The sequence below is a fragment of the Chiroxiphia lanceolata genome, chromosome Z (assembly GCF_009829145.1).
Source record: "Chiroxiphia lanceolata isolate bChiLan1 chromosome Z, bChiLan1.pri, whole genome shotgun sequence".
Taxonomy (NCBI): Eukaryota; Metazoa; Chordata; class Aves; order Passeriformes; family Pipridae; genus Chiroxiphia; species Chiroxiphia lanceolata.
Window position 1 is genome coordinate 7,910,662 of NC_045671.1, and position 14,016 is coordinate 7,924,677.

Genomic DNA, 14,016 nt, shown 5'->3' on the forward strand with positions numbered 1-14,016 from the left:
TGGAGGACTTGGCTTGGTTGAACCTCATCCTGTTGGAATCAGACCATCTCTCCAGTTTGTCCAGGTCCCTCTGAAGAGCCCTCCTGCCTTCCAGCTGATTGAACCTCCCCCCAACTTGGTGTCATCTGCAAATTTGCTGATGGTGGACTCAATGCCCTCATCTAAATCATTGATAAAGATGTTAAACAGAACTGGGCCCAACACTGATCCCTGGGGGACACCACTAGTGACTGGCTGCCAACTGGATGCAGCTCCATTCCCCACCACTCTGGGACCAGCCCTCCAGCCAGTTCCTAACCCAGCACAAAGTGCCCCTGTCCAAGCTGTAGGCTGCCGTCTTTTTCAGCAGTGTGCCGTGGGAGATGGTGTCAAGGGCTTTGCTGAAGTCTGGGTAGACACATCCACAGCCTTCCCCTCATCCACCAGGCAGGTCACCTGATCATAAAAGGAGATCAGGTTGGTCAGACAGGACCTGCCCTTCCTAAACCTGTGCTAGCTGGGTCTGATTCCTTGTCCATCCTGTAGGTGCTGTGTGATTGCACTTAGGATGATCTGCTCCATAACCCTGCCAGGTACTGAGGTCAGGCTGATGGGCCTTTAGTTTCCCAGGTCCTCCTTCCGGCCCTTTTTGTGGATGGGTGTGACATTTGCCAACTTCAATCATCTGGGACCTCCCCAGTGAGCCAGGACTGTTGGCAGATGATGGAGAGTGGCTTGGTGAGCTCCCTCACCACCTTGGGTGATTTCCCCACAGATATTTTACAGACCTCTATCATACACTCACTCAGTCCTCTCTCTTGCAGGTCTAAGTCCTAATCTGCTTGTTCCTCACACTCCATAAATGCAGTCTTCCTAGTAGCTTCAAAAGCCTTCTCTAGCTCTACCACACCCTTTTCAACATGGGGTGGAGGCAGTGGGAGAACCAGACCTGCACTTAAAACTGAAGATGCAAGAACACTAAAAAACAGCCGCATAAAAACAAACTGTGCTTGTAAAGTTTGTCATTTTGAATACAAGACTGTAGTTGACTAAAACATGAACAAGGGAATATTTTTAAGAGCTGACAATCCTAAAGACATAACCCTCTTACTCTATAATTTCTACAGGAGATTCCATTCTAGACAGTTGCAAATCCTTGCGATACTGACAAATATAATCATTTTGATGCAATTACTGTATATCACCGTTACAGTACTTCTTACATCTAAATTAAGCTCATTCAAGAAATTTAGTTCTGAAAAGAAGCACATATGAGAAGGTCATCTTAAAACAAGATATTGACTGACTCCTTTCCATTACAAAGTTTAAATGCCTGGTTTAACAAGATTAATTGCAGAGCAATTACAGAACAGATGTGTCCTGTAACACATCCTGTGATACATTTTTGCTTTCTGCTCATGTGTCAATAATTTGCATCTAACTTCAAATCCCTGATGTCCTGCATACCAGCAGGCAGCGGTGTTTGCACTCCATGTACCTACTACCCCATAAAGTTGTAAAGAATGTGACACAGTCATTACTGGGAGATCTACTGCACAATGAAGCCACTGCCTACAGCACCCAGGCTGAAATACTCAGTCTCAGTATTTCTGTTTACCCCTCAGTAAACAGCACATTACCACCTCTGTGTCAATCCCATTTTTGCTATTTTCAGTGCTTATCATTTCTTAAAATTAAGTTGTTCTACAGTGAAGCAGTAATATGATGGCCCAGCAAATCTTCCCTCAGAAAGCAGCCAGCAAGATAACTCCAGACTGGGAAGGTAGCTTAAAATAGAGCGAGACAGCATGTTGCTCAGATAATTAGCTGACCCCTTATTTCATATCCAATGCCTAGATCCCTACATACACACGCACACTCTGCATGAAACATTTCTAAAAAAGAGTTCTGTGATGATTACCAGCAATCTATTTACTTTCAGGTGAAGTATGTTATCCCATATTCGACTATTCTGTGTAACAGAAAAGAAAGACTACTGAACGGAACGACAGGAAGCTTTTTATTATTATTTCTACTAATATCCAAAGAAAGAAGGTCATGTATCCCCAAAACAATGAGAACTGAATTACACAGCTTTATACAACTCCCTGCAGATTTCAAGAGCTTGTATTGTAAAATTAATTAGGTACTTCCGGCTACAGAATATACACACTTGTAATATAATGATCCTGTAGCTGTTCAACAGGTTTATCAGAGACAATTCTTTAAGATACTTTGCTCACAGGAATGTATAGTCTAAAATATCTGGTAGAGAGGTACAGTAATACTACGTACACTAAGCCACTGAACAGAAATTGTTTGAAGTTGTTTCTGTTTCTTCAGTCAGATAGGTCAGTTTGATCTAATGAAGTTTGAGATATATGATATTCATCTAGAAAGCTACAGTTCTGACAACAAAAGCAGTGTCTAGTTCATAATATTATAAAGCAAAAAACAGACCGCATCTGGAATCAACCTCTAAGTTTCACAGAACAATTTTTAAAAAATAATCCTATCTTTATAATTTGAAAATAAAGGATTATTTTATAAAACAAGTAACTGAAAGATGTACATTCTATCTCTTAAAGTGCTAATATACCAAACACTGTAGCTGTGAACTATACCACACCCTCCCATGCCAAGCTACCTTTCTGGACAAATGATTTGGTATTTGTTGATTCACAGGCACAACCAAGATATTCTCACAACCCTTTGGAAACTACTTCTTCGTATCCTTCCACTCCTTCAAGATGCAGAACTGGAGACAATGAAGTTGGATGTGCCTGCCTCTGAATGCCTCGTTACAGGATTTTCCCAAGAGAAAGGAGTCCTTTGAAGGCAGAATTTTTCTTGAGTCAGACATTACTTATGAAGTACGTTAATTAGCTCTGCTATACCTTTTATCAATTTAACTCATTCAAAACCCACTACCTTGCACAATCTACACCATACCTGGGTTACTCATTTTCATTCCTCCTACTCTAAAGAAAAACAAGCCTCTTTCCACCCCAACTTCCGAAAATCCAAACCAGCTTCGCATCATTTGATTCCACATCCAATCCATTATCCCATCTCTTCCACAGGATAGGATTGGAGTGGTACCTAAGACTCCCCAGTACTCCTTCTCCACAGTTCTCCTCATCAAATCTTCCATGACAAATTCCTTCTCTCAGCAAAAAGCCTCTAAGGTGGCTTGTACCTTCTCTGATTGGCTACCACAAACGGAAGGTAAGCCTGACAACCAGATCCACTCCAAAGAAATGGCACAAATACACATCAAATCCTTCCTTGAGAGCCATACAGATGGAATCTTGTGCTCTCCTGCTGGCAAGGTACATCCTGAGGAGCCCAGCGCACTTCCACGCACAGGAGGTGTGCATGAGCCCATCTCCATAGCCAGGGCACAGCAGCCTGCCACACAGGAAGCTACCATAAAAGTGATCTGTGTCAATTTTTCTAAGTTGTTCTGAGACCAAGGAATGGTAAGGGATAAGGGAGGGAGATGTACCCAAATTCAAGGTTGCTGAAGCGATAATGGAATCAAAGGATTACCAAAAAATGTTTAAGAAGAAGCGCTTAAAGGAATAAATGGGAGAGTTCCGTTTCAGGACATGAAATCAGTGCCAGTCCCACACCAATGCCACCATCTCACCTCTCCCACGGCCACGCTTCCCACGGTCTGAAGGCCTGTCTGCTTGATTGTTGTCCACTCCATTCTCTTCAGCTCTAACTGCAGAGAGAGGACAGCTTAAGAGAAGCTTTAGAGACTCGTACATGAGGCAATACAGCCATCTGCTTAACCTGAACCCCAAAAGAAAAGGCAAGATTTTCAAGTGGGTTGGTCAACACATCTCAGTCACCCCTCTTCTCTGGGGGTCTAGCTAGAACCAAGCTATGTTTACTTTGCACAGGACAATTAGGAAGTAAATATCTAATAAGAAGGAAATGTCCCTCAGTAGACACAAGTCTACAAGTGCCGTGTTTTGAAGCCTAGATTATTTAACTAATTACAGCCTCAACTCTTTAATGAGGTAGGAAATACAGCTGCCTCATCCTATGTTTGCTTGATAATGCACTGGTTGACAACAGTGAAAGAATAAGGGATAACCGATAACACCAACTCTTCTACTGTCTGCCCATTACACATCCTTGTACAAATGGGGAAACTTAAAAAATTTCTCCTCTGTATTTACAGCAGAGGGTTGACGACTGGGTGATGGTAAGGAATTAGAAAAGCACTGGAACTTTACTCTTTTGTGGAAAACTCCTGACATGGTACTCTGAAATATGGGTGGCTCCCTGAAGAGGAAGGAAAAAAAAAAGACTGGCCTCTTAAAACACTGATGAGATTTTGTACTATACAACTTCTAATGGCAAAAATAAAATTGTTAATCCTTGGATGTAAAGCTGGGAAGAAAATATCAAGATTTGGTAACCATCTGAAATATTTTTAATTCCAGTTTACAAGAAGAGACAAGCAGCATCTGTCTCAGGTAAAAATCTTGCCCCTTGCTTTCACTTTGATGGATCTGATTTCAACTTTTCTAAGCATAGCTGCAAGTTTTATTAATATTTTTTCATCTTGACATTATTCTATCCTACAAAGATTCACAATGTCCACAATGGCACAATATTTGACTACATTCCAATTATGCATTAGATTAGTTGGTTAATATTGTAAGTATTTTTCCTGCTTTTACGTGGAAAACTAAACATTGTATTCATTCTGTTCCCTTTTGTCATCTATCCGTGTGGTGTACGGGCAAGGTACACAGCTCTGATAACACTTAGATAAAAAGCAATCCAATGGTGTATCCAATGGTGATCTAATGTGATTCTAACTTGGAAACATCATTTTGCTTTTGTACAATGTATTACTGCAACTGTTGCAAAGTTTTAAATGTTTTAACTAACAGTGAATTTTCGCTGTTGTAGAAACTCACCTTTGGTTGGTTTATGTGAGAAATACATGCTAGAGATTAATAATCATCCCAGTGTTTTCATTCCCCTTATGAGAAGATGAGAACATCTTCAGGTTCTCCCACTCATAAAAGGAGATGGAGTCAAAGCTGGATAATTTTTTCATTAAAAGAAACAAAAAAGTGTATCAGCTGTGCAGCGACATACTTGCTCTCAAGCAGTCTTACAAAGAGTCAATTCTAAAACTTACATGAAGAACAACAATTTCTACAAGATCAATTCACCAAACAAGAACAGAGACTTAAATTAAGCTGAGTGTCTCTGAACAAGTACAGACCATCCCAAAACCAAGTCACACAGACAGGTCAAGCATACCTGTGGCACAAACAAGTTATGATCCCTTCAACGCTGAGCTACAGTCAGATGGACTTCACTCCAGTAAGCACTTGCTCTTAACTTAGTGAGTTCCAGCTGCAAGAAAAGTGTCTAAATCTTTAAAAATGAACCCCTGTACGTACACTCTCGGCCACGGCTGCCTCCTCTTCCCCGTCTGTTGGAACTTCCCCGTCCGCGACTCACTTCTCTGTCCCCTCGTTTCTCTCTGTTCTCCTTGTTTTCTGAAGATTCCTTTCCAAGGCTTTTCTTCTTTCCCCCTACAGTCTCCCAAGAGGTCTATTTGGGTAAAACAGAATTAGACACAACAGTCAAAACAGAAGACAGCTCTCAGTGTATATTTCACCTCATACCCCTCTAGTTCATGGTGGGAAAAATCCTCAGGTATTTGCATAATATCACATAATATAAGAGGTAGCACAGGCTGTATTTTTGCAAATAGATGAGAAAGAAACATGTTTTATAAGTTAGATTGTCTAAGAGAATATGAGGATCCCAAGTATTTCTGACTATAGCAGATTGCTACTAGTTCAAGAAAGCCTGGATACGACCACAGCGCAGAACATCTGCAAGGCAAGTAAGTTTCCCTCTCAACTACACCCACAAATCTAGCAAGGGAGCATGAACAGTGCTGTTTTTTTCTCCCAAGGAAATGAAAAAAAAACCCTTTTAAGTATCACTGAGCAAAAGAGTGATGAGAATAAGTATGTGGCCTAAGGAGTGCAGAAAAAAAAACACAAAAAAGAAAACAGAAAAAAGAAAAACTATTATCCAGACATACTAGAACTTAAGCCCCAGAAGAAAGAATGACAGAACAACAGCTTGGGAAAACTGGGGGCATAGTAAGCCAGACCATCCACTCTTAACAGGTACAGATCATCACACATAGCAAAATACAGGAAAAACTATGTCTAAACAAGACAAGACTTCAAGGTCCAAACATCAGGCTTCTGTTTTAATATTAAACTCCATCTTTAAAATAAATTCAAGGATAGTATTGAATCCATAGGAGTATCTGCAGGAGTTGCAAATAAAATGACTGAAACACTTGCCAAGAATAGCACAGCCACTCACATATTATGCAATTGCACAGTTAGTTAATTGAGCCACAGCTGCAAAGCAAGGAAGAAGAAAGGTATTATTTGCAAACCATTAAACCATTAAGATAGGTTTGCACATATGCTCCCATCTCTAGGAGCTTACAGTCCAGGTAAGGTATTTAAGCAGAATATTGCATATGCAAATTGTAGTGAAGCACTAAAGCCATGACCTCTGACAGACACCTACACCAAACAAAAGAGGTTGTCTATCGGTAATCTTAGGTCCTGTCTTATCTCCTCTCAGTTCCACCAACAGCACCTCAGCAGGCCATGATCAGCTAGTCCAAGCTGCCTAGAACTGAGGAAACCAAAGCTGTGGAGAGGTAGCAAAGCAGTTTACAAGTACAAACTCAAATGTTGCAGAGTCTCCTTTCAGATAATAAGAACAAAGTGAATGGTTACTCTCTCGGGTTGAAATCTCTTTTCAGTTTCATCTCCACTGCAGGAGACTGCACCACCATGAACCCACCTGGGTAAGCTCAGCCAGCAACAATCAGAAGTACAAAACTACACGTTTGAGCAACAACACTTTATTTGTGAGCCAGAAAACTGTTTCCCTCAGTAACTTTATCACATGGCTTCTCCTGATAGAGCCTGTACAACTGCACTAAAACACTCCTACAGCTTTAGATAGAAAAATACCTGCACTGACAACTGAAGAGTCCAGTCTATACAGTTCAGAACATGCCCCTATTTCACTGATGGGCACAATGACAAAACATCTTTGACCATTTCACGAAATATCCAAAACTGGATAAGGCTGCAAAGCTGAAGAGGAAGCAGCCTCTCCTGAGTAAGTTTTTATTTGACTTGGGAATGATTAGTAAAAGGATGACTATGAAAGCATAAGATCCACGCTTTCCCACAAGACAATTCTGAGGAAAGCCTTGAGAAGTTGGGCAGGTCCTTTAAGATAGAGGATGGTGCTACCTCTGGGCATGGGGATCCATCACAGACTATTGAAGCTGTTTCTTTTCGTAAGGGAGGTAAGTGATTAGAATTTCAGCTGACAATGCCTGAGGCAACCCAAATGACAGTTGTGGGCCTCACCTTTGAAAATATGTAACAGAAGTCTTCTCCTTGGCCTATTCTTACATGGAAAGAATAATAATATGAAAGGTCCCCTTTGTTCTATCTTCAAAGGTTTACTAAGTAAAACATGGTTGGGCATAAAATGTATCTTAGGTCTGTAGGAAGTTAAATGAATACAAGTGTTGGACAAAGACACATATTCTTCCCTACTCTCATCCACAAGCCTCTATCTATCCAAAGCCAGACTGTCACAATTGCTAAAAATGAAAAGTATTCATAAAAACTAAATCACAGAGCATAAAGCCTTGAAGATCACAGCATTAAACACAAAATAAATTAAAAAAGACAAAGACAAAACAGGCTGAGTACCAAATAAACTATAAAAAGACATTCTAGCTATCACTCCTGGCTCTTCTAATTCCTCCAATTGAACAGATACATCTTTCAAATGACGTTATAAAGAAATTTCAAGTGCATCAAAGAAGAATGAAACTAGGAAAGGAGATTTGGGAATCTGCATTCAGAATCAGTGGTACATGGCCTTTCAACTTTACATCAAATCCATGATTAAACTGTTCTTGAGTATAACAGCCTTAAAACAAGCTCTTCCATTTGAAGGCCCAAAAATTTCCACAAAGAATAAATTTCCTCATGCTCCTTCCTCCTTGAGCCCTTTAAGTTCTCTGTATTTGTTTCTAAGTTGCATTTTGTCTACAGAGAGCAGTGGGTTCAGAGGGACTTATCAAAAGAGCAGAATACATTGATATCGATTCTAGTTGATGGATGAGTTCAGAAAGTTTTTTCCATGTCATGATCACTTCCAACAACTTGCTGAAGTAAGAAAGCATTTAACATTGTCCATCAACCAGAAAACTACTTTCAACTAAAAAATGGCAAATATGAGAAGTACAAGAGAGTGCAAAACTGGCACACTACTCAGATAGGTTTCATCAAGGTGAAATGTTCTCTTTCACTCCCAATTTGCCAGCTAGCTCACAATCATATACTTCAGTATTTTAGAAGACCTCAACTCCGATAAAAAGTGAAAAGGGGATAGAAAATCAAGTCCCCTCAGTCAGAACGGTGTGTGTCCTAGATTTAGGGTGTGTGAGGGGTCAGTTTCCTCATTAACAATAAGCCAGAGTACACATCCTGACAAATCACAGGAAACACTGAGAGTTCAGCATCGAGAAAGGAAGTCCAAGTTTCTTTCCCAATTTAGATGAGATGAAATCTAATTTAATGCCTTGGACCAACTGTAAGAAGTCCCTCCAGCAAAAAGTTCAGCTGCAGTGAAATATATTTCCTTAGTAATTCTTGGGATAAAATGTTGCTCTGTGCAACATTCTAAGTGACATTTGTTGTTATATACACACTGTTTAGTCTCCTCTTTCTGTTTTTCAATTAAGTCATGCAAATGAGCAACACAGTGAAAGGACCAGCTACTTGCTGCATCCTCTCCTGCCATAAGTAGCATTTATCAATGCAACTTCCAGATGTGGAAACCTCCTCCAGTTTTAATACCAGCAATACTCACCTACAGCACAACTTAAAATATCTGCCTGCTCTTTAGGTTTATAAAGATTGACCTTTGTGACAAACAGGCTCACGGTTGTGGAGAGTCTACGCAGTAACTACAAAAACCGCAGCAAGAAACAGGTCTGTGTCTGAGGGAGTACTGAGTTCTGCTGCAGAGCTAAAATTGCTGCATGTAAATGAAAGCAGAGGACTCTGCAAGAGACCAGCTGAACACCTACAACATTTTCCAGATTCAGCCTACTCCAAGGTATGCATGCAGTAGAGAAACTGCCCTGGTCTTCATTTCCTTCAAAAGAATTCTAATGGAGACATGGAAATTGAAAGTTTCCAAAATATGACTTTCCCAATCCCATGCAGAAGTCGAAAAATGCAGGAAACAGAAGGAGAAGTTTAACATGGAAGTAAAACCTTACCGTGTCTGAACTTCCTTCCAGCAGTATGTTGATTGCTCTGTTCACATCCCCATTACAATCATGTAGTGCCACTATGCACTCATCCTGGTTTTTCCCCGTGACTTCCATAAGCTGGCAGTAAAAGTCAGACATGTTAAAATATCTACATTATCATCATAAGAAAAGAAGAGTTAGTACCACCACAGACTATAAGAAAGTGCATAACTATCATGTCAGGGTAAACTAGAATCCTGAATAAAGGAATCTGCATTTTACAGATCTGCTTGGGATTCAGACAAGAGACAGCAGGAAGCACAAATTAATTGGTAATCAAGGAAGCACTCTTTCACATCTTTTTTTTTTATTTCTGTAGGCTTGCAGCAAATGCTGTCAACGCAGATACAGCAGTATACGAGGGTAAAGATGTAAAGGACCAGCACAGTTCCAGTATCATCCTCTCTCTCCCCACCAAGTATGTCCCTCTTTATCCCACTGTGAGAACAGACACAAGGTAAGACATGGCAGAGAACAGATCCATCTGGAAAAACACTCAGACTAAGAAATAGGTTATTTTTTTAGCCAGATTGGCTCCCTTGATCCATTTCAGCATAAGGTCACACAAGAGTCATAAGTGATGATGGTTAAGGAGACCTAGTTCTGAATTATGCTCTGTGGACTTAGGATACACATCCTGAGGAGTGTGGGACAGAAATCAACAGTCTGTCACAGGGCATCCAGCAACTTCATCCAATGAACAAAACCTACACGAGCTAGAAGTATATATGCAGAATGTAAAATACTGGAGATTTCCTACGCAGAACTCAATTCTTCTCCTTCCCTCCAGCACAGCTACAAACAAGCACTGCTGAGGCTTGTAGTGGCTTCAGAAAGTACAAGACTACACTTTTGGCACAGCAACAGAACAACTTTATAAGAAGAACAACAAAAAGCATTTAATAATGCTTCGGAGGAAGTTTTACAAAGGAAAAGAAATCAAGAAATCCGCTCCTCTGCTGCATTAACGCATTCAAGTTAATTCTTCTCTCCTTCTGGGTGTATTTCTAGGTTCTTTAGGAGTTGTGATGTGTTCATTAGGATAAAATCACCAATACACACAGTAGAACAGGGCCCAGATTGTCAGGACTGCTTCAATTAATCATCTCAGCTATAACTGGGAGCTCGGTCATCTAACACCCAACACTCACATGGTAGAGGAAAGGGTGTGAGATTTCATTTACACAGTGTAATTTTATCATTTTAATGCATACACAGATCTGCAAGGCCAGATTATTTATTTTTTAAAATAACACCCTGATTCACCTTTAAGCAGTGATTATTTTTACTTTTCCTGAAAAACTTCCAAGATATTAGCAAACTCAGTTTACATAGGTGACATTTTTCTCATGTGCATGTACATGTGGACATGGAATGCACTCTTTATTCTGACAATCATTAAGCATCAGGACAATACTAGAGAGATACACTGTGGAAGAGACAACAACACAAATGAGTTTTGGTTTAAAGGTTTGTCTACAAAGGAAAATACACCAATGTAACTATACAGTCAGAGCTATATCACCACACAATTTCTTGTAAACAGACTTTACAGAGCAGTAAGAGCACCTTTTCCTAGTTAAACTTACATCCTTCTGAAAAGGGTTTCATCTAAACCAGAAACAGATGCTCTAGCTCCAAAATGTAAGCCAGCTTTAGAGCACCTTATTGCAGTGCAAAAAAAACTCTGTACCATAAGAAACATACTTGTTTCACTTTATCTTCAAAATCTGCATCGTTCTTATCGTAGATCATCTGAGCGAGGCGAATCTGTTCTGCTGTTGCCTGAAAAAAGATAACATCCAATAAAGTACATAAAAGGTAACTATATTTTTCAAAAGTATATCCTAGTGTCCTTGTCTTTTTCCTCAAGACTCTCGAAAAGAACATACACAACAAGCACAGAAATGCTACGGGGAAAGAAATAACATCTTCTCTATGCCCACTTGGTAGTTTTAAATGTTATTTGGGACAGAAGTAACTTCAACATTCTAATCTGTTTGAAACACAGTTAAAGGTCACCACATTGACAAGATAACCATATAATAATACAGAATTTTCTACAGAAGACTATGTTTTAGTATTTATCTTATAATTTTATTTAGGATCTACCACTCCAGAGTAAAGTTTTATTGTAACAAACTAGCAATGGTATTTCTAGATTAACCACATCTCTGATGATTCCTGCTCACATCACCTTCCACCACGCTCTCAACAACAACCCCACTCTAGTTTTATGAGCACTTAGAGACTGAGTCATGCCTCAAGACTCTGCCCATGAACAGCTGCACTCATTTTTTTTATGAGCAAACACTGGTCTCTGAAAACTGCTAGAGGAACTCGCTATTGATGAAGTATCTGGTGCTTCTCTAATGTTTCTGGACCACAGATCCATACTGGCAACTTCTCCAAAAGCTGAAAGACTAAAATGGATGGATGCAGACAAGTGCCATAAATCCAAACAGACTATGGCTGGGCCTGAGAGAAAGCAACTCTAACACAGATGTCACATCACACGGGCCACTCTTCACAGAGTTGCATCTGCAGCCACTTGAACTGCAATCCTGAGAAAACATTAAAGGTAAGTGTGTCTTACAAGATCCTGGGCCTCACTTGATTTCTGCTCAAACAGAAGAGGCTGCTGTCTCATGTAGAGAAGGTTGAAACTGAAGAGAGTCGGGACCCAAAATACAAGTTGATGCACTGTGGATGTGCTTCTTCATTGAAAGGGGGACCAGCTCATCCTCTGAAATTCTTGACTGAAAGGATTCACCATGGGCAGCTGGCTGAATCCCACCTTTTGCCCACTTCAAAGGATACACACATGAAATTCTGTGCCTCATGAGTTCAGACCTAATCAGGCACAAACTGGCTTTTAGAGTTTACCAATGCAAGCTCTAGAGAAGGTCAAGTATAAATGCTGAGAAGAGTCTAAAAATTACTCCAATGTACACCACCAGCTGCTTATTTGCTGAAAAGTTACTGCAGCTGTCCCAGCTCCTTGAGGGAAGGGACACTTGCTGTGCTCAGAGAGAATGTTCCAAGAGAATTAGTGTTTGTAACACAGTTACATACTCTGCCTTACTTCACACTGTCGAAGTGTCACGCTGACAGCCTCCTATGTCACTCCTCTGGGTAGCACAGGGGAGAGCCTGCTCTGGAACTCCCCAGTGCCACCCTCCTCAGAAGGTTCCCTGTCAGTGCAGTGCTCTGTGCAAAGGAGCTCACTCCTGGCATCTGCTGAGAGATCAGCAGAAAAAAACGTCTGCTGGTTTCAGGAATTTAAGTCCTGCTGATCCTTGTTCTCGTTCTGACTACAGCCTCCTCAGCCAAACTGCAATGTTTAAGCTAGTGAAGAGATCTTTCTTGAAGATATTCAGAGCAAAAACAGTCAGACAATGTAATTTCTGCAGAGACGTGACGGTATATTGGACCAAAAAACAGGAAGCCATCAAGATTCATTTCTTCCATAAACGAACTTTTTTTCCAAGTGCACAATGAGAGACAAAAACATACCAATTTTATTACAAATATGTGACACTATCTTCAGTTTTCCTGTGTAAGCAGAGAGCTTAGAAACAAGCAGGTTCTTATATTTATGCCAGTGGATTAGACTCAGATGGAACTGAAGATTCAAAAGGGAAAAAAAAGCAACAACAAAAACTGACGAGATACGTTTACTACACAAACACCAAACCAGTGTCACAAAAAGTTCTAGCTTTTCCCTGGCAAGCAGTGGTTCTTTATCTTTAAGGCACCATTGTTACAAGTAACACTGTAGTATCCTGTTAGAGAGTGTAATTAAGTTTTCATTGTGACTAAGAAAGTAGTACTATCTTAAAGATAGCTAAGACTTCACTCAACCTGACAACATATATTATCTTTTCAGTGTAACAGAATGGGGAAAATCTTAAACTAAAATTTTCAAATTACCAGAAAACATAAGTGGGTAAAAAACAAAATTACATGACAGTAATAGGCCAGATCTTACAATAAAATGGCATATTTATTATCCAGAAGCAATGCAAAATAACCATGATAAAATTTCTTAAATAACTTAAATTATGATCAATGTGGTACTATGACAATGAAATCTCCATTTGGGAAAGCAACATTATTCAATATTCAGAAAAATTAATCAGTGGTGATTAAACAGTAAAATCCACAAATTCCTGTTGGTCTGTAAAGACTGACTAAGCAGAAAAGTCCATCTGATACCTAAGCAATAAAAAATATGGTGCCTTAAAATGTAACTGCTGTGTATTAAATAACCACCTTTTCCACTGAAATGACCAAATCAGTACCTATTATGCAAGAAGTAGAATAAATAGACAAAATTCAGATAAAGGTCTGAAAGACTTAATGCTTAAAATCAGCGAATCCCATAGGTTGGAAGGGTCCTCCAGTGATACTCTGCAATGTCCCACTGAGAGTATATTCCATTAGAGAAGCTGCTTGGGGCCAGGCAGAGATCCCACAACATCTCTAATCCACAGCTGTCTTTACGGTAAACAGTTTTTTTCCTTTTAACACTTGGAATTTTCAGTGTTTCAGCTCGTGCCATTGTCTCTCTGAGGAGAGCTGGCTTCTACCTCTTCTATAAGCTT

General features: G+C 40.0%; 1 protein-coding gene across 3 annotated transcripts in view; it reads right to left on the minus strand.

Moving 5' to 3' along the window:
• UBAP2 (ubiquitin associated protein 2) overlaps positions 1 to 14,016 on the minus strand; it is a 50,171-nt gene that overhangs the window by 12,981 nt on the left and 23,174 nt on the right. For all 3 annotated transcript variants that reach the window (XM_032676612.1, XM_032676613.1, XM_032676614.1), the window contains exons 3-6: positions 11,117 to 11,194; positions 9,377 to 9,487; positions 5,418 to 5,571; positions 3,632 to 3,709 (exon numbers count right to left, since the gene is read on the minus strand). In XM_032676612.1, coding sequence (XP_032532503.1) covers positions 3,632 to 3,709; positions 5,418 to 5,571; positions 9,377 to 9,487; positions 11,117 to 11,194 — 421 coding nt within the window. The remainder of the gene's footprint in view (positions 1 to 3,631; positions 3,710 to 5,417; positions 5,572 to 9,376; positions 9,488 to 11,116; positions 11,195 to 14,016) is intronic.